The sequence below is a fragment of the Notolabrus celidotus genome, chromosome 14 (genome assembly GCF_009762535.1).
Source record: "Notolabrus celidotus isolate fNotCel1 chromosome 14, fNotCel1.pri, whole genome shotgun sequence".
In the NCBI taxonomy this organism is placed as follows: Eukaryota; Metazoa; Chordata; class Actinopteri; order Labriformes; family Labridae; genus Notolabrus; species Notolabrus celidotus.
In genome coordinates, this window is record NC_048285.1 from 4,273,980 (window position 1) to 4,298,093 (window position 24,114).

The 24,114-nt window shown below is 42.5% G+C and overlaps 2 protein-coding genes across 4 annotated transcripts in view; both read right to left on the reverse strand.

Annotated features, from left to right (window-relative positions):
* ubash3bb (ubiquitin associated and SH3 domain containing Bb) overlaps nt 1-7,242 on the reverse strand; it is a 46,747-nt gene extending 39,505 nt beyond the window's left edge. The window contains exon 1 of one of the 3 annotated variants that reach the window (XM_034701233.1): nt 6,806-7,242. In XM_034701233.1, the coding sequence (XP_034557124.1) occupies nt 6,806-6,936 (131 nt within the window). In that variant the 5' untranslated portion in view covers nt 6,937-7,242. The remainder of the gene's footprint in view (nt 1-6,805) is intronic. The other 2 variants (XM_034701231.1, XM_034701232.1) reach the window with 2 other exon arrangements.
* A 1,094-nt stretch (nt 7,243-8,336) lies between these two features.
* On the reverse strand, nt 8,337-18,203 carry gkup (glucuronokinase with putative uridyl pyrophosphorylase). The gene is made up of 23 exons (XM_034701234.1): nt 18,009-18,203; nt 15,978-16,084; nt 15,815-15,859; nt 15,579-15,732; nt 15,266-15,337; nt 14,702-14,790; nt 14,447-14,603; nt 14,170-14,247; nt 13,025-13,116; nt 12,814-12,919; nt 12,654-12,733; nt 12,135-12,203; nt 11,911-11,971; nt 11,799-11,815; nt 11,647-11,704; nt 11,060-11,152; nt 10,905-10,965; nt 10,709-10,822; nt 10,239-10,296; nt 9,879-9,947; nt 9,740-9,803; nt 9,481-9,552; nt 8,337-9,013 (listed from the first exon to the last, which is right to left on the reverse strand). Exons 1-23 carry the CDS (start codon nt 18,063-18,065, stop codon nt 8,918-8,920), a joined length of 1,869 nt encoding a protein of 622 aa, XP_034557125.1. The 5' UTR covers nt 18,066-18,203; the 3' UTR covers nt 8,337-8,917.
* Between the last annotated feature and the right edge of the window lie 5,911 nt (nt 18,204-24,114).

Consider the following 24,114-nt stretch of genomic DNA (forward strand, 5'->3'; position numbering starts at 1 on the left):
CCAGCAGATCTATCACCACCAGCCTTCAGTCTTTTACATGCCTGTCCTCATTGTTCTGGTGGAGTGGTTATATATCAGTTTAACCAGACACAGCCTACATACAACTTAATCTCCATTTACTAAATCAACATACTGACAAACCACGCCACACTACGAGACGACATCTATCACCTGAACTTGTTTACATCCAGGTAGTAGAGCTTTAGAGCATTGTGACAGCAGCCATTAACTGCAGATACAGTCCAAGCCACCACAGAGATGAAGTACTCTAGGGGAAAGGTTTTAAGGTGAGGGACTGAAAGTGTGGCTCTATATTTGGACTGTTGGTTTAAAGTCACAGTTGATGTCTAAAAGAGAGAGGCGTCTCTTCAAACGCTTGCACGTTACCAACATGCACACATGATAAGTGGGGTTTGCTTTACAGAGGGTGAAATGATCCCAGACTCAAGAAGCTTTAAAACACACTGGAGCTGCATCAGCCGTCATTGTTTTTTGTCCTCCTGTCCTTTCCTGATCGATTTGCATCGGTTTTAACAACGTCAAAGAATCTTTGCATCTTTACTCCTAAACACAGCGGTCAGGCTTCACTATCCTTAACACTATCTCTATCTATGTGTACTCGTCTGTTCTCTTCATCAAGGACTACAATTTAAATACATCTTAGATGCATGAGGGGACATAAAAACACTGAACTGTAGAGGGAAATAGTGAGGTCCATTGTTCCCTGTGAGAAATACAGATCATGTTATTTGAACAGAGATAGCGGCGCCTTCCTTTTTTCACTTTGTGATGTCTCATGATGACTAATTTATTGTCTCACAGAGCAGAAACCTCTTTTTACCTTCATTTGATACTAAGTGGTCTCTCAAGTCGATCCGTCTCTGCACGCAGAGATGTTTAAGCAGCTCAGGCAGGGTTTCTAGTAAACACCAGCATGACTGTGCGTTTTATGGCTAATTGATCACTTCTCTGAGAGCAGGCTGAAGGCAGCGGACTGTCATTTACTGAGTCCAAGAGATGCACCCTGTGACTTACAGGAATCTGTCTCTCCCCTGAGGGAAGAATAATGTGCACAATCGATACTGTTTCAGAGTGATTTAACCTCAGGTGGATGGACAGAAGCTCTGCAGCTATTACTCATCCTTTTCTCTCAATAGTGATCATTAAAATCTATCTCTCAGTTTAGTTCAGTGTGTTTGTTTCATGGAAGAAGATGAAGGAGATATGAAGGCATGTGGGGGCACACTGAAGGAAATTATGTGTTATATTTGTACCTTTAAGTTCCCCCACTGTACCACTCAACAAGGGTACATATTAGTGCCCTCACAGTGTGGAACTTACGGTGACTTTTACATTCCCCTGGGGGACAACAATAGACAAAGGTTGAAAACAATGGACCTAAATGCTCTGGGGACTGAAATGTAACCTTGGAAAGGAGGCAGATTTGATTTTTAGAAGTGTGACAAACTGTTCGTACCCAATGATGGCAAACGTTTTGCATAAAACATGTAATTCAGAGCAGAGTGAAAATTAATGTGTCAACTACAGACTGTAAAAATGATAGATGGTGTGTCTACATTCACATCCTACAAGAGTGAAGCCAAAATAGAGCAGACATGCCAGTGCAGAGATCCTGTCCCTTTAACCCAGGTGTGTAAAGTGTTGGTCAGGAACCCCTGGGGGGTCGTCAGATGTCTTCCTTAAAGGTTTTTTTTTTTTTAAGATATCTAAAAATAGTACACTTTACCCATTATAGTAAAAAAATATCAACAAAACTAGTAGCTTTTTTAGAAATATAACCTTGAAAATAGATGAGATGAATGTAATGAGTTTTCTGATTATCAAAAGAATCAGTAGCTGCAGGTTAATTCATAACGATGCAGGAAACACAGACACATGCTCACATAGGTAGGCTACTTTTCTGCAGACCAGCTAAATGAAGCCACATTAAATCACTACGAGGGACAGTTGGGGTCGCGAGTCTTTGCAGGCACCTATATTTTGGGGGTCACGGGCAGCAGTTTGGGAACCCCTGCTTTAACCCTACCAACCAATCACAGGTCAAAAACAGCTGTCAATCATGATGCCCCGCCCCCTTTTTTAAGCATCAAATAATGAATGTAAATGAATCTGATCAGAAAATGAAAACAAAACTGTTCAATATAAAATATACTCCATAGAGAGTAATAGTTTATAATTTACACTACCCAGATGTAAATATTGGTGTTAACGTATGAAAAAAGCCGACTTTGAGTTGAAAAGAATAAAATAGGAAGAAGCAGGGGATATTGTCGTACCATGATATGAAGTGGTTCATTATTTAAAGCTGCAGGGTGTCTGCTCTCTTTTAGGATTGTGAAGATACCAGAATTTTAAACTTTGATTCAGTGCTAGTAAAATATGAATGAATACAAATCTTCTTTTGATTTCACTTCAACAAAAAAAAGAAGACATCCAGAACTTGGAGAAGTCTTGTTTCTAATGTTCCCTTTACAAACGCTGGCACTAAAAAATCACCGAAACTAAATCAACTCATTTAAAATCTGTAAACAGAAACAAAGGCTCCATTAGACGTGAGAGGTGTGTGTGATCGGATCTCTGCACAGTGCATGGTAGTAGCAGGGATGTGAAGCTCACAGTAAGTACTCTTCAGGTCAAGACTAAATAAAAATGAGGGGAGCAGCAGGTGACTTTGCTGTCTCTCTCATCTGCAGCAGACAGTGATGAACCTCGTGCATCTTTATGAGACACAAAGGAACTCGACAAACGTTGGCATTTGCGGACGAGTGCATGGGAGCTGTTTGTGGAGCGGCTGTGTGGAGTGGCAGGTGTGACTGAGGGCAGAGCAGAGAGACACACAGGGGGCAGCTGCTTATTTAAAACCTCCAGCTCCTCTCTGCATGTTTGTTTAAGTTCCTCAGAGCCTCTCTGCTGTGAAACAATCAGATAATGATGTTTTATTCCTCTGTTTCATCTCTTTGTTTTCATCCGCTGCACTCGCTCTCTTTATTTCATCTTCATCACTTCATCACTGCTCTTTCTTTTGCTCTTGAAGTTTTGGGTTGAAAATCTGACAGAAGATTTATATAGTTTGTATTACAAAGTGTTAAAGTTTTGATGATCGTTCCCTCTTTTGTGAGAACGCTGATATCCCCCGGATGAAAATAATGGCGTGACACGAAACAGCAGATAAATGTAATCTCCTTCCACAGAAATGATCCTTTTACAGCATAACCAGCTCACCTCAGCTTGGATTGGAATTTTACTGGGTCAATCTCTGGAGATAGAAACGAGATGCAGAAAGACAGACAGAGAAAGGGAGCTAATAAGCTCAGGAGTCAAGGCCAAGCAGTTGCAGGCTGATATAAAAGAGGCTGTGGCCTCCCAGAGGGAGTGTGCTCCAGGCCAAACCCCGGCCTGCCTGGGGCCCGATCATCATCTGCTGTGTGTCCATTCAGCAAACCACAGCACACTTCCTCTGACACAAACACGCTGGATAACTCTAACGCACACAAACACTCTTGACGTGTGACATCTGTCTGGGTGAAAGGGGCGGAAACTCTTCCGAGGTTAAGAGAATGAGCTGAAGGAAAGGAAGAGAACATCCAGACATCAAATCACTAAGACCAAAAAAAGATGTAAACACTTTCTCTGATATAAAACTGATTCTTTTTCTCTGTTCTGATTGGCCCGTGTAAGCAAGGGGAGAAAATCCTCTTTTTATCTCTGCAGTTCACCTCAAACATTTTTAAAAGTGAGAAATACTCTGCTCTTATTTTTTATTTTGCTAAACACTGATTCAAAAGTGCAAAAAACTAAAAGTGTCTGAGAGTTAAACCCTTCATTAGAAATGACACAAAAGAGAAGACAGACGTGTGCACATCGAGTGCAGTTAACATCAGGCCTGCACAATGTGATTAATTATCTAATGTGAGCATCACAACGTGAAGTGCAATACAAGTACAAATCTTTAAGAGTGTGTATCGGCTTGTCACAGTTTCTATCTGCTTCTTCTATTTTACACGATCCTTGTGTTTGCAACATGTCCCTCTTATAACCAAGTTTTTGGGGTCAAAGGTTAAATCACCAGATAAAACTGACCTCATTCATCAGGTAAAGTATGTGCACTATCACAGACATACCTATAAGCTTTTAAGCTGGCTGTTATAGCATCAGTGTATTTACAGGAGGGCGTTTTAATATCATTATCGTCATGATTATTATTGTTCTTTACTTTCCTGGAATCCTGTCCCACTCATCCATTTCTGTTTAATGATGAAGCATTCTGCAGAAATCCAAAACTAGAGTGCAGAATGATACCGACGGTAACTGATAACTTTAAAACATAAACTAACTCCTCTCTCTCTGATCACCTGCAGCAGAGCATGTGTCAGGGGCTGCATCATTTAATTCACTGAATGTGGAGACAGATCAAATTAAAGAAAGATGTAAAAAGGGTCAGAGTTAAATTGTGCGACCTGTCCAGGTATCGTCTTCACATTGGAAACACTACATTGATGAAAAGGCATAAAATGTCATAACTGCATCAGACTCTGCTCCTCCTGCCATCTTGGATCTCTTGCAGAGATTGCACTGTGACTTCTGTAGAGTCTTTTTTTATGTAGAGAGAAAACGGGAAATTCAGAGGCAGGCCGCCCTGAGAAGTCCATGTGTGAAAAGGTCTACAGACTGATTCACAGACTGATTCACAGACTGACTCACAAACTGAGACTCGGAGGTCAGCTCTGACACCACAGACCTCCAGCCCATGAACAACTGTGCCGGCACAGCTCGCTCTCTTCAGCACGTTATTGCAGCAACTTCTCCTTCCTGTCTACCTCTCTGTGATCAGTCACACATGCACATTTTAAAAGAGAACACACAGAGCAATGGGCAAACATCAGAAGTTAACCGTCGTATTGCAGCGTTCACCACTGACTGTGAGTTAAAGCAGCTTCAAGACGGGAGCTTTTACAGAGTTCAGGGGTGTTGTGTTTACGCTGAGCGCCTGGATGTGAACTCAATGATCCAGTTAAGTCAAAGACAGTCCTTTCATTCACTGAGAGCAGAGGACACAGGGTGAACCATATGACAACGCCCCTCCACACACACACACACACACACACACACACACACACACACACACACACACACACACACACACACACACACACACACACACACACACACACACACACACAGTCATGACTTCATGACTCCTGTTTATGAAAAGTCGGTGAATGACAGCTCCTCGAGAATCTGACTCAAACACTAGCCCAGCTGTTATCCTGAGTTATTCTAACACAGCTTAATACTGTTAACCTCCAGTGACGGCTGGAAATTAAACTAAGGATGTTCCATAGCGACTTATCCTGGTCCTTTAAGTGAATATTTAAACCCTGAATAACTGACTCTTATGAAGGTAAGAAAACACCCAGAAAACATATTTATTGGGGCCCTGGATCGACTCCCGACCACGACCATTTGCTGCATGTCTTCCCCCACTCTCTACTCCCCTCATTTCTGGTCTCTCTTCAGCTGTCCTATCAAATAAAGGCAAAAAAAGCCCCAAATATAACTCTAAAAAAGAAAGAAAAGAAAACATATATATATCACAGGATCACAGAGCCTAGTTCACGGTGTGGCTAACCCCAGCAGAGCTAGAACCATCAGTTCATCAGTATAGAATCATAGCCCATTAATTCATGCTTGATAGATAGCGTACTCTAAATTGTGAATTTGATCGATGATCTTCCTTTTGAGACTTAAAATGTCATGTTTAGGATATTAACTTGGTGTATTACTTTTAGGAGTTCCTTTTTTTTTGCAATGGAATTTATAATCTGCGTAATATTTCAGTGTTATAAGAACAGTAGACATGACTAGTGCACACAGATATTATAGCCTATCCATCATCCATTCATTCATTCATGCCATTTTCCACCCTGAATAAGTCAGTACTCCAGTTGGGCCACCCAAGTCAAAAAGTCCGGACACGCACATGGACATTTATAATCTGGGGTTCCCAAGCTTTTCAGACCCCCAAAATATAGTTGCCGAAGACTTGCAACCCCCACTGTCCCTCAAAGTGATTTAATATGGCTTCATTTGTTCAGAAAATGACCCTACCTATATGAGCATGTGTCTGTGTTTCCTGTGCCGTTATGAATTAACCTGCTGCTACTGATGCTTTTGATAATTAACTGTTCACTAACTCTAAACTTAGGAGTCATCTGGTAACAAGAAAGGCAGAAAACTCTATTTTTGTTGATATTTTTTACTCTAATGGGTCAAATTTAGTAATTTTAGAAAAAAAAAAAACATTTTGGAAGACATCTCACGACCCCACAGTTGTGTCTCGTGACCCCCCAGGGGATCCCGACCCACACTTTGGGAACCCCTGATTTATAATCTGGTTTAATGTAACCTTCACTTGCCTTAAACACAGAATGAATTCATTATATCATTGATCTTCATTTTACAGGGTTTTAATATCACAAGTCAAAGCTTGTAGCACGCGGAGAGGCTTCACTGACGGAGCAGCTCGGTAATAAAAGCATTATTATCTCCTTATGTGACTTTCACACTTTAAGTGATTCATTTGATTCTCATTCACTCTTCTCTCCGATTATCCGGTCTCCACGTGAACGCGCCGGGATGCTGCGTTCGACCTGACCGTCAAAGACCAGGTCCCTGTCCGATCCCTGTTCGACCCCCAGACAGAAAACTGACCCCTTAGTCCCCTCACACACAAACACACACATACACAGAGCCACACACACACGGTTCAGGTCGGACTACTCACGCTCTGGGTCTGGGGAAGCCCATAGATAACAGCACGTCCAGGTTGGAGGATCCGGTCTTCACTGAGCCCGGCCGGTTCTGCCGGAGCCTCCGAGGAAGGATTTTACTGTAGAGGTCCTCTTTAGCAGCCATGGTCCACTCACACACCGGCTACAGTCGACCACCAAATCTCCAGCCGGGTCCGCATGAATGGAGAGGGACCAGAGAGGGACCGGGACCTGCGCGAGGCTGAGCCGAGAGCAGCGCTGTGCGGCCGGGCAGAGTTCTGCTGCTGCTCCGCCCACCCGAGGAACCAGCAAATTAGATGTGCTCACTGAGGGTGTACAGTACAGAGACCATAGACTGACAGAGACCAGGATCCAGAGCACAGGATAATAGAGCAGAGTTAGAGGGGGTGGGGACAGGGTCACTGGATTATGAAAGCAGGACCTGGAGACATTTCATATTTCCTAACAGAGGTTAGCTCTGCCCATTTCAGTTCCCCAGTGTAATAAATTAAAATCAGCTCCAAGTGTAAAAATATATTTATGTGATGATTTCTTTCCTGCTGCGTCACTCAGACTCTGTGACACTCTCTGTTCCACGTCTCAGTCCTCCTCATGTGTTCTGATCTTTAAGGTGTTTTCCTCATGAGCCATCCTCTATTTGTAAATGTCATGACCTCTAGTTCTAACATCTCGTTTTGTTCTCTTTTAACCAGAATTCTTCTTCATAGCAACGGTCTACCACCAAGAGATAGCAGACTGTTGCTATGGAGTACTGACCAATCAACATAGAGCAGGGGTTTCCAAAGTGTGGGTCAGGACCACTTGGGGGGTCGCGAAACACTAATGGGGGGTGTGAGATGTCTTCCGGAATGTTTATGTTTTGTGAAGTTATCTAAAAAAGGAACATTTTACACATGATAGTAAAAAATATCCACAGAATAGTAACTGAAATAAAACCTTGAAAATAGAAAATGTAATGAGTTTTCTGCCTTTCTGTGTTTCCAGATGACTCCTAAGTTTAGGGTTAGTGAACAGTTAATTATCAAAAGCATCAGTAGCCGCAGGTTAATTCATAACAGCACAGGAAACACAGACACATGCTCATATAGGTAGGTTAATGTTCTGTAGACCAGCTAAATGAAGCCTCATTAAATCACTTTGAGGGACAGTGGGGGTCACAAGACTTTGGCACCTTTATTTTGGGGGTCGCGGGCTGAAAAGTTTGGGAACCCCTGATATAGAGTATGTAACCCAGGTTCTCACACACTATCATCTTGTTTGTTTTTTATGTGAGCGCTAGCTGTAGCATGATCAAACATTAAGCTCAATCTGGGAATATTCAACAAAATATAGTTCACAATTCAAGTAACATTACTTATCTAACAAATAATGTATATCTGCTCTAAATAACACAGAATGGAAATGTTTCAGAGTAAGGTTAATATAAATGCTATCATGCAACATAAATATTCAGTCAATACTGTCATTATAACAAAAAAGGTTTTCTTATATGTTTTTTTATTAAATTATTTCTACAAAAGTTTCTAAAAAGATTTAAAATGTGTGTTTAAATAAAAAAATACATGAATCATACAAAACAATTAGTATATATAAATTATACAATAATTGTTAAAAATGTAATTTTGTATTATTATGAAATGTAAATTGCACAGTTTTGGTACGTTACACCTCACAAGATTATAAACGTCCTGAATCTTGAACAAACAATTGAATTGTGTGGACTCATTATACAACACAGGAAGGTTAACATCTATATAAACTACACAATTACTTGTTAAAAATGTTTTAAGATTGTTATAAATGATAAATTATAAAATCTTGATACGTATTCACAGGACTAAAATGTCCTTAATCTTTTATAATCTGCAGCAGATCACTGAAATGTATAGACCCTTGTGTTTTAGACTTCACATTATTTGGCTAAATCATGTTTTAACTTTCATTCCTGCAGCAAACCTGATAGTTTTTATGCCTCCTTCATGATTTCACATCACTCTTCACTTTGAGGTCCTCTGTAGTTTTAACTTCTGTGATGACCCTGAGAGTCTTTGTGGATCGTCCTCGTGTCCTCGAGTAGCCTGACCGGGTCCTGCAGAGATGTGAAGTCAGTGTTGGCCGCTGACCGTGCTGGCAGATGGGATGTACGGCGTGATGACACAGAACACACAACCTGCCTCCTGGAAAGCTTGCCTCATCTCCACCTAGTGGACAAAACACAGACTGCATCAGACAGCAGGGCATTAAGCACATCTTTAGAATTTAAAAAACTCAAAATTACTTTTATAAGACACATTTTGACATCAAAATAATGCAAACATAAGTATTCATGAAAATCCAAGAGCAAAGAGGAGTTTACTAACATTTCTTTCAGTATTTTAAATCAAGACTTTAAATAAAAACCTTCTTTTTAAGTCCTTTAAATACTCCCATACTTGATGCTTCATGATACACGCCCCTGATCATTTCTATTACCTAGACCGGTGCCTCTTAACCGATGAAGGTCTGGAGATCATTTTGGCTACATCTGATGTTACTCTTGGAGGTTGTGACTCAAAAGGATTGATAAGCACTGACTTTCACAGAATAGATTGTTTGAATTGAGTAAAAAGATGCTGATGTTGATGTTGATGCAGGTCTTGAGGTATTAAAACATCTTGTGCCGTCTTACCAATCTGTCATTATCCAGACACAGACCCACCACGGCTCCTCCGCTGCCCGGTAACTTCACCGCTGAGCCAAACTTCAAGAAGCAAAACAGAGGAACACACACAGGGTTCACTCCAAGCATCTTAACCTGTACTCATGCTTCCCTCGCTGGTGTCTTAATATCAACATAAGGACTTATGATTCACCGACAGATGGAGACTGGAGAGAGTAAATAAAACCTGCTCTGCTGTTAGCAGGTCGTGGACACTTTTAGCACCTACCTGCCTCGCCAGCTGAGCCATCTTCAGGTTCCCAGGACCCAGACAGTCATCACTGTACACGGACCTGTGAGACATGTCAGTGCTTCAGCTGTGGCAGTAACTAGTTTATAAGTGCCTCATATAAAAATGAAATGTTTACCTCCTCAGCTCAAAGTTCTGATCCATCAGCTGTGCCAGGCGGCTCCAGTCTTTGTCCCGTAGAGCCGTCCTGAGGGGACGACATTTTCAGTCATTGTCTAAGTTATTCCTCAACGTTTTACGACTTCTTAATCACCACAAAGACGAAACTCTGAATGATTTCATCAGAAAAATGCAGATAATAAACCCTGCACAGGGCTCTTTAACCACAGACCTCATGATAGAAGTGGACCTAGAAACCAAGAGGTCACACACTAATTAACTAAAAACATTACATCTCATTAGCTCTAGTTTATTTCATCCACTGCTATATTTTGCATTAATTTTGGACTAGCTGTTGTTTTTTAGAACCTTAACTGACCTGGCTTGATCTGTGAGATCAGCAAAAGTCTTCATTGCTTCAACCACCAGAGGCTCTCCTGTGGAGAGACGGAGAAACATCAGTGAAGATCAACAAACCACCAATATAATATTAATTAAAGCTCCTGTGAGGAGTTTTCAAACTTCAATCAAACAGAATGAATTTAATACCAAACATTTAACCGTTAAAAGACAACAGGATGAGAGGTTCTTTATTAAAACTACTTAAACATGAACAGGACAAAATCTGGAGGGATTCAAAGTGCTGCTTTGTCCACAAGAGGGTGCCAAAATCAAGACAAACTGAGAGTTCCTCACAAGGAAGGATCTCAATAACAAGCCTAACAAAACTAAGACTCATCTTCATCATTCTGCAAACATCAGATCAGGACCTCTCAGGTTTCTGGAGACATTCCAGTCGACCTGAGGAATCACATGAGATCCAGTGTAATGTTTGAAGTGAAGACGTACCGTTGAGCCAGCGCTGTCTGATGTTGCTGTGGATGCGTCCGGAGTCGCTGGGGTCGCTCAGGTAAGCCAACCAGAAGGCCGGGAGCTCGCTCATGTCCATTAAAACATAGTCTCCTGAAAGACAAACAGACGCTTTAACAGACTGGTTTCTGTCATCATCTGCTCAGAAGACTAAGAGACACCGAGACTAAGATACCGTATCCCTGCTCCTCCATCAGTTTCTTGCTGAAATCCATGTAGACTAATCCTTCATAGACCTGCAGACAGAGGGACAGACAGGTCCAGTTACAGAGGCTGTTCAATCAATGAGAAGTGTCAGGTGGTGCAGACTCTGGTCCTCGACTCTGTTACCTGAACGACTCTGTCCTGCAGGCCAGCAGTGATGAAAAGCTCATCCGTCTCCACGTTCAGGATGAAGTTAGCTCGGATCGGCTTTGGGAGATCCTGGAGGAAATTTAAAAACATGAACAGGATCAGACGGGGCAGGTTAGTCTGAATTCTTACCTTCATTTACTGTAGTTGGTTTAAATAGAAGGATCTAAAAGCCTCCAGGCAAACAGCTACAAGCATCCTCCTGTCAGTCAAATAAACCACGCCCCCAATCATGCAAATTATTAGTAGCTTCAATTTATCAAAACAGAGAAGTTATAAATTAACCCACCCCATGATATCTTGAACAAGAATGTAAACATGTTTAACTCTCCTATAAATGTTTTTTTTATATAGGACCTGATGAGCTTTCCTTGTTTTTTGGTGCCAGCCTCAAGTGGACACTTGAGTAACTGCAGTTTGTGCACTTAAACACAGGAGATTCCAGCTTGATTGCACTTCACTGACTCTGGAGTGCTGTCTGTTATTTTATAATGATAAAGTTTCTACGACTGACTGGAGTTTGAGGTTTAAAAAACAGAAAACAGACAAACATCTTCAGCTCTCACATTGTCCGTGATGTTGTAGAACTTCATCAGACACTTCAGGGTGGCTGAGACGATGGCGCTGTGGAGAAAAGATGGTTGTAAACACTATAATTTTCTGCTGACAGAACAAATACAAATGTAGTTATACAGACAAGAAATCCTAAAGCTTGTACCTGCTTCCAGCGAGGCCCTGCATGAAAACAGAGACAGAATACGTCATCATTAAAGCGTCTGACGGTGTGATTTTAATATTTATGAGGGAAGAGTGTTTGAGAGGATCCTCACCACTTGACGAGGGATGTTGGTGTCGTACTTCAGCGTGAAGTTCTGCTTCGTCAGAGCAATACTGCGAACAGACACACATTTTCTATCTGTAGCATTATGAGTTACATTTTTTGTCGATATATAATTAATGTAATGAAAAGTTTTGTCTACATGAGACCAAAAAATCTACTCAAGCTGACTCTGAACTTTCATATTTTGACTATTTGACCAGTTTCTTCTCTCACCCTTGTTTGGAGCAGAACTGGTAGAACTTCTTGCAGGTGGCCTGCAGCAGACGTAGACCTCCCAGGTACCTGCATTGGATCATGAAAAGAACTTTAATTAATAGTATGTATAAAAAGATGGACCTCATGACACCTCCAAAAAGTGAAGCCAGAACAGTTGGAGCTCCCCCTGCTGACTGAATGTGGTATAGGTCATATAGCCAGCCTCCTCCATGTAAACAGATAGGACTTGAGTCAAACTTTAAAATCCAAATACATGCCAAAGAAATGTTTTTCAGTTATGATTTCTGTCTGTGAAGTTAGTTAGCATGCTGATATTTGTCCCAGTGTTTGTTTTTCAGACATTTTATGACCTTTAATTGTTTTTAAAGACCCTCAAGAGCCCTCATAGATATCACAGCTTCTTTCTCTAAATGAGCAACATGTCCGCTCTGTCTCAGGTTATTCTTTGCTTCACTTTTGTAAAACAGAAGGAGCTGGAGACATCGTCCCTCTTTACACACAGTTAGTGGTACACACCCTTCCTTCCTGCTGATGCAGAACAGATCCTGCAAGCTTCCAAACTCTGTGGGGTCGTTGAGAGGATGAGGGACCAGAACCTGCAGAGTCAGAGAAACAGTCACATGACTCTTTACCGTAAATTCAGGGCTTAAGTTGCTTCATCTCATCAGTGTGTTACCAGAGTCTGGCTCTCCACCAGAGTGACCTCAGCCCAAAAGTTGGAGATGGACATGGCGATGGTTTTCCCGTTGAAGCCATCGGAGGGATTTCCCATCAGTCCCACCCTGTGAGTCATCACACGTTGGGAAATCAGAGCTCAGACTCCACTCACAGTCAGAGTTTTTATTCTGAGTTATGAAGGAGGGAGAGGTCAGTCTGCGGTTTCTTACCGAGCGTATGATCGGCATGTGATCGGTTTGGCGGGGTTGTCCTGCTGCTTGGTGGAGTAGTGGGTGAGCCACTTTGTGTAGTCTGACAGACCCTGGTTATGTGGAGGAGAGGAGTGTTATCAGAGTGAACGAAATCAAAGATGACCAAGGAGTCCTTAAATCCAGATCCACTCTGTGGATGTACTGCTGACTTCTCTAGCCAGCAGGGGGCGACTCCAACGGTGACTAAGAGACATCTGACTGTATAAAACCAGAGGAGGAAATTAACCTACTTCACACTTGATTTAAAGCTGCAATAAACTTTTTCCTGATGACTTTGTGGTGTGAAACTCTACTTTTAAGTTTCCTCTCATATGATGGAGCAGAGTCTGCATTCATACGTTCATAATTATCCCTATTTCTACAGAGCTCCTCTGGTGTCAGCTAAAAACATATATATTATAACCACAGCTCTCTAGCTTGCAACTTTTGGAAGGGTTTTGTAATTGATTTATAAATCTGGGGGAATGGATTATAACCTGTGCACGCTGATTTGTAAACCCAGAGTACAAATCTTGACACAACCCTTTTTTTTGTTAGGCTCTGTTTATGTCAGATTAATCTGAAAAAAGAATCCCTCAACCTGGTAATTCAGATAAAAAATAGGACCAATAACTAGGGGAGTTTAGTGCAAACTTTGGTGTGTGATTTCCTGAGTTAAAGTAAAATGATGTCACATACGGATGACGGATGAAATGATCAGCAACATCTGCATATCACCATATTAAAGCTCCCTAACACCAAAATCTCAGAGGATCAATTTCACACTAAAGGAGCTGGACTCATCAGAGATCAACGTGATAACAGAGAGTTTGAGGTGATCATGTTTCAGGTGATTTGGGCGCCAAGTTATAAAGAGGAGATGGAACGATACCTGACGTTCTTTATGTCCATTCTTATCTTATTTTACTTCACATGATGAGTCCGGTAATGTCAGGACTGCAGAGATAAATCAATGTAGTCTCTTTTAAAGGTATGTTATGAATGATCTGTATTCATTTTGATGTAAAATAAGCAAACTAAGTGTAGGATTTATTGTGCCAGTGTTCAGTCCTCCTCTCTCTATTTGTAAATCAAAGTTTTTAAAGGAAGTTTAGGACACAAACCACTTGTCCGATGAGCTGGAAGCCGGTGGGAAGCTTCATCCCGAACACGTCCAGCTGTTTCTCATTAATGAGCCACTCCTGCAGAGACAAGAGTCATAAAGGTGAGCGGTTATCTATTTAATAAACACTAATGATATGAGAGTAAACAGGTGTAGAGCTTAGTCATCACAGCTCAGCAATCACAACATAAGAAGAATAAACACAAAGGGTTGAAAGTGAACCACTGTGAGAAGCTTTAACTGCGTCTAACACACATATTCATGAAGCACTGACAAACCCAGAGCTGTCCGAAGGTCCTGTCCCTGGCTCGAGGCTGCAGGTTGAGGAAGTCAGACAGGTAGGACAGTGTGTTGCTCCTGATGCAGTAAAACACCACGCTGGCCAGCCGGGACGCCGTCAGCCCATCCTGAGGTTTCTCCACGAAGCGGGTAATCCTGACCCAGAAGGAGACTCAAGATTACAAACAACAGAGCAAAGTGTACAAAAGTGTCACAGCTGCTCTGTGAGTTAGAGGATTAGCTGCTTCACTTACCTGTGGGTCTCAGGGCAGACCTCCACGATGCCTCTGGAGCTGCTTTTCTCACTCTCCTCCAGCTCGTAGTAAATGATCAGCTCTCCAGGCTGAAAACAACACGAGTGTGTGTAAGCATTTATCTTCTGTGTGCAACGAGCATTTCTTGTATTTTGCTGTGAAGTGACTTAAAGGGCGATTCAGCGCATTTACATTTAATGCTGTTTCATCTTCAGCCTTGAATACACCGGACTCCATTACTAAAAGCAGCCGTTTTAGCTCTCTGAACATGAGCGTGTCTGTTCACTTCAACCTGTGTGTTACTGTTTGCTGAACTCACACTGTGTTGGATCTGTTTTAACCTTTGAAAACACCACACTTGAGCTTTAACTCAGACAAATCCACCAGACCAGCAAGCGTTCTGCAAGCTAAGTCACTGTTTTCATTGAGCAGTCTGGAGTACTGCGAGGTGAGTTCTTGTTTCTCTGAGTAAGCTGGCTCAAGAAAGTCTAACTTCCCAGAGACATCAAGTATCATGAAGCTGGTTATCATCTTAGCCTGCTAACTCAGACTCGTAAATCTCACCTGAGATCTGAAGAACCGGATCACCTGAGCAATGTCGAAGTTCTGGTCTGCACACAGCATGTCTCCTGCGATCTGATACACACACGGAAAAGAACCTCACTGAATACAACAACGTGAAAATACAAACAGTCGACTCTGTTCATCTTAAAGTGCAACTTGCAGGTTGAAGACACAGTGAAGTGTTTCACATTAAATGTTTAAAGTTGTTTTCTAAAACATATAAAAACAATGATTAACTTCCTCAGCAGCTGTTTTCAGACAGAGTTAAGTGTTAACTGCACTTTGAAAGGAGGAGTCGTGTAACTGCACTTACCACCATAATGTCGTCCTGAAGCCTTCGGCTGCGTATGGCCAGCTGCAGGTCGGCCACGGCCCCGAGTCGGTCCTCCAAAGTAGTGCTGCCATCATTCACCACGTTCTCCACGGGGAAGTCGTTCGCTGTGGCCCAGCGCTCAAAGTACTTATACCTGTTCAGTGTCACAGAAAGGGAGACTGTTACAAGACCACTGGGGCCACCATTGACTGAGACCTGTGACAGTGAGAACTCACTTGTCTGCGTTTGTGACCAGATACACCTCTGTGAACAGCTGCCGCCTGGAGGAGAAACAGGAAGCTGACTTAGTGAGGGGACGTTTTAGAGCCAGAGAGGATGAAACACAGCAGAGGGTCATATCTGCATCTCTGACCTGAAGATAAACTAAGTTTTACTCACATGTTGACAGTCTCCCACCAAAAGTCCAGGATCTTCTTTCCTCCAATGCCAGGAAGTAAAGCCTTTGGTACCCCGGCCAGGTGGCTGTATAATCCTGTGTCATCATTCTGAGTGTGACGAGATTAAACAAACAGGATTAATATATAGATAAAGAGCTTTATAGTACCCTGAACTGTCAAAGCAAGCAGATTTATTAAATGTGTCATGGCTGTAGGTAGGGATGCACCGATCTGGTCCTGGTATCGTTTATCGGCTAGATCGGACTCAAAAAGCTAGATCGGATATCGGTGACAAGGGGCCGATATATAGTGCCGATCCATATGGCAGATCTATTCGTCTCAGTTCTATGAGTTCTTCTTCTTCTACACACGAAGAAGTTTATGTCAGCTGTAGCCGACTGTAAAGAAGGAAGAAACCTTCTATTAATGGATTCAAAGTGTGAAAAAACAGCCAGGTTATTGGATTTAATTGTTCCGGATCCTTGAAATTAAGGGATTCCAGCCTCTGGTTTAGCACTTGGATACCCAGGTACAGTTAACCATCAAGTCAGAAAAGCCTGAAGTTGCCAAAACATGTTTCTATCCTCACATTAAGGAATAGAGATTGTTAAATCAATACCAGGATCGGATCGGCTAGTATCAGTATCGGCAGATATCAAAGCCCAGGTATTGATATCGGTATTGGGACCTAAAAAGTACGATCGGTGCATCCCTAGCTGTAGGTAGAGAGCAAGCGTGCCGGACACGGCCCTGGTGGTGAGGCTTTCAGCAGTGTGACTGTCCCCTGGTGGCTGGCTGCAGTATAGGTCAAAAAATCCATCTCCTCCATTCATTTGAATGGGGGAGCAGTCAAACTTTAAAAAATAAATACACGTCGTACTGTTTTTCACATCCGTATGCTGTGGTGATATGTAGTTAGTATTTGACTGTTTCGTGTCCAAGGCCTCTTTTTTCTGAATAGTTTCTTTTTCGTTAGTTATTAGAGTTTAAAAAACAGGGTTTTACTTCCGGGTTTCCTTTGATTCACAGCCGCCTTAGAGGGAAACTTCAAAGGACACACAGCGTCTTGTGATGCTACGCTGTAGGGTGGAGCTTATTACAGTGGCTTCACAGGCTCTGGCTGCACAATGGCGGCGCCCAGGAGCGGGATTTTTTGGCTTCAGAACTGTACAACGGGAAGAGGCGGAGCAATGCTGTCCATTTTTATTTACAGTCTATGGTAGAGGGAGACACTGCCCGTGACAGTCAGTGAGTTAACCAGACCTCTACCTCCTCTTCCAGTCTCACCAGACCCACAGCAGACTCCGGCCTCTTTATTCACCTGTTGGCATCACTTCCTGTTTATTCCTTCACCTGAGCACACAGCAGCAAAGACGGAGCATGCAACAACAAACTGGTTCTTTGCTGCAGATGTCAACAATTATGTACAATTTATACTGAGGGTGGGAATTGCAGGATAACTTAGAATGTGATTTAATGTGATACCATATCATACTGTACGATATAATCTATATTATATCACCCATAACATCCAAACAGAGAAGGAAGTAGCGGTGCAGTGAGTCAAATTAGAAGTCTGATCTGTTTAATGCGCCATAATATTTATAAATTCAGAACAAGGACAGGAAACAAGACAAGATTAATATTTTTGATTCTATATGAGTTAGAAAAGCAAACATTAAAGAATGACACTTCTGAAAAGGTTTTATTTTTAAAGCTTAAAAAACGGGTCGGGTTAAACCGGAAGTCACTCAGAGGAGCTTTAAGAGGGTCCATAAACAGCTGATTATTAATATGTCTTTCTTTAAAAACAGCTGTTTGAGTGTTTGCCGAATTCTTCAGAAGACTCTCGCGATGGTTCATCTGTCCCTGTTTGAGGTCTAACAGTTAAACACTTCAGCTAAATGAGGTTAAAGTAGAAAACTGACACATCTTAAAGGCAGATTGGTGCCTGACTGCACTCCACAACAAACATGAACTTTGATCAGCCTCTGGTCCTCCTCCTCTCCGCTGCAGGTTTAAAGCCTCTCACCTTGATCTGAGTCTCTAACACGGTCCCGTGTCCAGCCACAAGGAGTATGCAGATCATCGTTACACCTCAGGGTCCTGAAGTCTCTTTATATCTTCTCAAACTGAGCAGGAGGAGAGGAAAACACTCAGCGGAGAGGAGCTCAAATCTCACAGCGTCAAATAAGCACTTCCGCTGAGGCTTTTCAAAATAAAACATACTTTAGCCTAAATACCAAGCGGCAACCTGCGGTCTAAAAATATGAGTCAATGCGAAAGTGTTAAAAGCTGCAGTTCATAGAGGATCCGCTTGAGGCTGGCTCCGGAAGTACTGGAAGTCACATACACATGAATGGGGAAAAGACGATCTTTGCAGCATTAATAAACATGTTTACAGCCTGGTACAAAAGATGAGTGTAGTCTGAATAGCTAATTTCTCGATGTCCTCTCACTGTGAGGGGGATGAATTTTTTTTCTAATTCGGCAATTTCGAAGTTATTGAGATTACTAGTCTTCCAATGAGAGACACAGCTGCCTGCAGGAACACTGCAGCTGTTGGCTAGGAGGCTCAAAGCCCACCTCTTTACGTCACACTGGCTCGACAGAAGCAATATGGCTGCTTGTGCAGATTGGCTTCAAAACAGCGTTCAGAAACAGATGGGTGACGTCACGGATACTACGTCCATATTTTTTACAGTCTATGCTAAATACAGAAGCCAATTTTTTAAAACACCTTTTGTTACACAGAAAATGAAGAGCTAGATGTATTTTGTATTTCTTACCACTAAAGATAGGAATTCATACCTGCATAATACACATTTGTTAAACTTAAAGGAGGATAACATGGTTATTTTTATGAACAAAACAAAATCTTTAGATGAAAATGTGTGGGTCTGTGCATAACAACAGAACAGAGGCGTGCACAGACGGTTGACTGGGGTGGCCCATAAGCTATCCATCATTAATATATCTTCAGCTTTGTTGAAGTCATCAGGATCTTTTCTCTACAGGAAATCATGAGAGGCCTGGGATGTGTGTTATTATAGAAAACGACCTTGTTTACATTAAAAACAGGTGATTCTTTCACTCCAATAAAGAGCAATGCAAATGATTCCATGCACCAAATAACTGTCCCTGACGACACTTCATAATAATAATTAAAATGATAATAAGGGCATTGTGTGTAAAAACAAGAGGTGTCTCTCAAAAGGACTTTTTTATGATTTGGGTTTTACTTTGAAAAGCTTACCAGAAGTGTTATCTTACTTTACTGCTGAGGAGAAACGAGTCCACAGAACCGGAACTCTAACCAAGATCAATTTGATCAGGCCGCAGGGAACAATCAAACTTGCTTTAACATGTTTCTGCACTTTTAAACAATATATAATAAAAGTTTAAGGTATCGCGTCACAGTTTGTGGTTAAAATATATAAAAGAAGGAAAGCGCTGGACAGCGCCCGTGGTTCGATCCCTGGGCGGGATAGGGAGCAGCGAACTCTAGGTGAGTTGTTGATCGAAGTAACCACTGAGCTAAACCAGCGTGATATTGAAGCGGAGAAACTGGGTTTATAAAGAGGACTGGGTTTACATTCAGACCCAGAATCACCTGTGAGCTCACAGAAGGACAGAAAGAAGAGAGAGAGTATGTGTTATAGTGTTTTACAGGTTCTGATGCTGCTCTTGCAGCTGTATTAGCACGGATACACACCTTTAACTTACCTGCTGCCAACATGACTGTGCAAGTGATGCCATTCATTAAATAACTGTCCTGTTAACATGTTCAAATGAAGCTGTTGTTTCGTGCAGCATGTAAGGTGTTCAGAGTGGCAGCATATACATCTAACAAGTAAGACTTATAAAGGACTCGAGGATGAGTGAGAGGGAAAACGCTGGACAGCGCCCGTGGTTCGATCCCTGGGTGGGATGGAGAGCAGAATCCTACAGGAGGATTATTGTTCGAAGTAACCACTGAGCTAAACCAGCGCAAGAGCAGGGAGGAGGAACTGGGGTTATAAAGAGGACTGGGTTTCTAAAGAGGACTTGATTCACAAAGAGAACTGGGTTTATAAACTGGACTTGGTTTACATTCAAACCCAGAAGCACTTGTGAGCGCACAGAGGGACAGACAGAGAGAGAGAGGAAGAGGTGGAGAGATCAAATCGGGAGAATCATGCATAAACTTAATGTATTTTGATCAGTAAAATGATGTGCTATAAGCTACAGGAATTATGAACCAATTTATTGTAGAATCATTTTTTCATATGAGGGGATGTGAGGCACAAGAGGGAGATACCTGATGTCCTTTAACTTACCCGCTGCAAACATGACTTTTGACAAGTTTTTCACAAATTCATCAGAGGCTCAAATAAAGATCTGTTCAAGTGATGCATGTAATAAATAACTGTCCTGTTAACATGTTAAACTGAAGCTGTTGCGTCATGCAGTCTGCAAGATGCTCAGCAGACTGGCAGCATATACATCTAAGGAGTTAGACTCTTAAAGGACTCGGGGATAAGTGAGAGGGAAAACGCTGGACAGCGCCCGTGGTTCGATCCCTGGGTGGGATGGAGAGCAGCGAATCCTGCAGGAGGATTGATGTTCGAAGTAACCACTGAGCTAAACCAGCGCGAGAGCAGAGAGGAGGAACTGGGTTTATAAAGAAGACTGGGTTTCTAAAGAGGACTGGGTTAACATTCAGACCCAGAAACACTTGTGAACACACAGAGGGACAGAAGCAGAGAGAATGTGTGTTATACAGGTTACTAAGGCAGCTGTTGCAGCTGTGTGAGCGCAGAGACAGACACACTCCTTCAATTTACCTGCTGCCAACACGACTCTGTGCAAGAGATGACATTCATTAAATAACTGTCCTGTTAACATGTTAAACTGAAGCTGTTGCGTCATGCAGTCTGCAAGATGCTCAGCAGACTGGCAGCATATAGATCTAAGGAGTTTGACTCTTAAAGGACTCGGGGATGAGTGAGAGAGAAAACGCTGGACAGCGCCCGTGGTTCGATCCCTGGGTGGGATGGAGAGCAGCGTATCCTGCAGGAGGATTGATGTTCGAAGTAACCACCGAGCTAAACCAGCGCAAGAGCAGAGAGGAGGAACTGCGTTTATAAAGAGGACTGGGTTTCTAAAGAGGACTGGGTTTACATTCAGACCCAGAAACACTTGTGAGCACACAGAGGGACAGAAGGAGAGAGAATGTGTGTTATACAGGTTGCTGCTGTTGCATCTGTTTGAGCAAAAGGACAGAGACAGAAGAGGGAGAAACCTGATGTCTTTATCTCATATGATGCCAACATGACAAAAGATACGTTTTTCAACATAAGTTCATCAGATGCTCAAATAAAGATATGTGCGAGTAATGCCATTCATGAAATAACTGCACTTTTAAATAAGATATTAATTCAAGTTAAAGGTCACACCGTTTGGAGATGAAAAGAGGGTTCACGCTGGACAGCGCCCGTGGTTCGATCCCTTGGTGGGATAGAGAACAGCGAACTCTGAAAGAGTTGATGATCGAAGTAACCACTGAGCTAAACCAGCGCGAGAGCAGAGAGGAGAAACTGAGTTTATAAAGAGGACTGGGTTTATAAACAGGACTGGGTTTATAAAGAGGACTGGGATTATAAACAGGACTGGGTTTATAAAGAGGACTGGGTTTATAAACAGGACTTGGTTTACTTTCAGAACCAGGAACAATTGTGAGCACACAGAAGAACAGAAAGAGAGAGAATGTGTGTTATACAGGTTTCTGAGGCTGCTCTTGCAGCTGTGTGAGCAAAAGCAGAAACACACCTTTAACTTACCTGCTGCCAACATTACTGATTACAAGTTTTTGTTCATCAGATGCTCAAATAAAGATCTGTGCAAGTGATACCATTTATTAAATAACTGTCCTGTTAACTCCAGAAAAGGGGAAAAAAAAGAGCAGGCTTTTACTTTGAAAAGCTCAGTTTATCACTATTTGTCTGTCTTCTTTTATCTACATGTCCAGCATACAGGATGGACTTATGCACAGACGGACCTTCACAAGAGCGCTGAGATGAAGCTGTCCTGCAGGTGTCATGCAGTCAGTCTGAGATGCACAACAGAGTGGCTGCATATAAAACTCTTTAATAGTTCTGACAGAGGTTCAAACTAAAGGACATGTGCTCTGTGAAATGCTCAGGCAGTTACAGCAGCAGACTGAAGCACAGCACACATAGATGTTTTTTATGAGTCCAGCCTTTGACAGGACAAACAGCCAATCAGAGTTTAGGATCTGTGTGGCACAATCGCCCATGCCTCATCGTGTAGAGACAGGTTACTCTTCTTCTCATAACTAACACACCTGCTCATGACAGACTTCAAATCTCGCGTTGTTCTGTTCAGAGACTTCTCCTCTGTGGAGATTTTAAGACTCAGTTCAGGATCAGAGAGGAAAACACTGGACAGTGCCCGTGGTTCGATCCCTAGACGGGTTGGAGCGCATTAATCCCTCCATGAGGTGCCAATTTTCAGAGTAACCGCTGAGCTAAACCAATGCAGCTGTGCTGATCAGAAACAGAGTTTATGAAGTCTGCTGCTGTCTGCCCTGCAGCTCTGCAGCTGTGCGTCTCTTAGTGATGTTGCTGAGGAGGAACCAGTCTACGGAACCGTAACTGATCCAGATCAGTTTGGATCAGTGGTAACAGTGATTCTGCACTTTTAAAGGGGATATAATAGGAGGTATCGTGGCACAGCTTGGGATAATAAAGAAGTGAAAACGCTGGACAGCGCCCGTGGTTCGATCCCTGGGTGGGATGGAGAGCAGCGTATCCTGCAAAGAGGAATGTTGTTCGAAGTAACCACTGAGCTAAACCAACGCGAGAGCAGGGAGGAGGAACTCGGTTTATAAAGAGGACTGGGTTTACATTCAGACCCAGAATCACTTGTGACCACACAGAGGGACAGAAAAAGAGAGAGAATATGTGTTACACAGGTTCTGAGGCTGCTCTTGCAGCTGTATGAGCACAGATACACACCTTTAACTTACCTGCTGCTAACACGACTCTGTGCAAGCGATGCCATTCATTAAATAACTGTCCTGTTAACATGTTCAAATAAAGCTGTTGTGTCGTGCAGTATGTAAGATGTTCAGAGTGTCAGCATATACATCTAACAAGTAAGACTCATAAAGGACTCGAGGATGAGAGAGAGGGAAAACGCTGGACAGCGCCCGTGGTTCGATCCCTGGGTGGGATGGAGAGCAGCGAATCCTGCAGGAGGATTGATGTTCGAAGTAACCACTGAGCTAAACCAGCGCGAGAGCACCGAGGAGAAACTGGGTTTCTAAAGAGGACTGCGTTTCTAAAGAGGACTGGGTTTACATTCAGACCCAGAAACACTTGTGAGCACACAGAGGGACAGAAGCAGAGAGAATGTGTGTTATACAGGTTGCTGCTGTTGCAGCTGTTTGAGCAAAAGGACAGAGACAGAAGAGGGAGAAACCTGATGTCTTTATCTCATATGATGCCAACATGACAAAAGATACGTTTTTCAACATAAGTTCATCAGATGCTCAAATAAAGATATGTGCTAGTAATGCCATTCATGAAATAACTGCACTTTTAAATAAGATATTAATTCAAGTTAAAGGTCGCACCGTTTGGAGATGATAAGAGGGTTCACGCTGGACAGCGCCCGTGGTTCGATCCCTTGGTGGGATGGAGAACAGCGAACTCTGAGAGAGTTGATGATCGAAGTAACCACTGAGCTAAACCAGCGCGAGAGCAGAGAGGAGAAACTGAGTTTATAAAGAGGACTGGGTTTATAAACAGGACTGGGTTTATAAAGAGGACTGGGTTTACATTCAGACCCAGAAACACTTGTGAACACACAGAGGGACAGAAGGAGAGAGAATGTGTGTTATACAGGTTACTAAGGCAGCTGTTGCAGCTGTGTGAGCGCAGAGACAGACACACTCCTTCAATTTACCTGCTGCCAACACGACTCTGTGCAAGAGATGACATTCATTAAATAACTGTCCTGTTAACATGCGCACTGAAATGAAGACTTTCTGTCATGCAGTCTGTAACAGATTGGCAGCATATACATCTAAGAGGTTTGACTCTTAAAGGACTCGGGGATGGGAGATAGGGAAA

Coding starts and splice junctions, on each gene's coding strand:
- gkup (XM_034701234.1), bottom strand. CDS start 18,065: ATGATCTGCATACTCCTTGTGGCTGGACACGGGACCGTGTTAGAGACT. Junction 14,604..14,701: donor GTCTGCCCTGAGACCCACAG/GTAAGTGAAGCA, acceptor CTTCTGGGTCAG/GATTACCCGCTTCGTGGAGA. Junction 12,204..12,653: donor TGCATCAGCAGGAAGGAAGG/GTGTGTACCACT, acceptor GATCCAATGCAG/GTACCTGGGAGGTCTACGTC.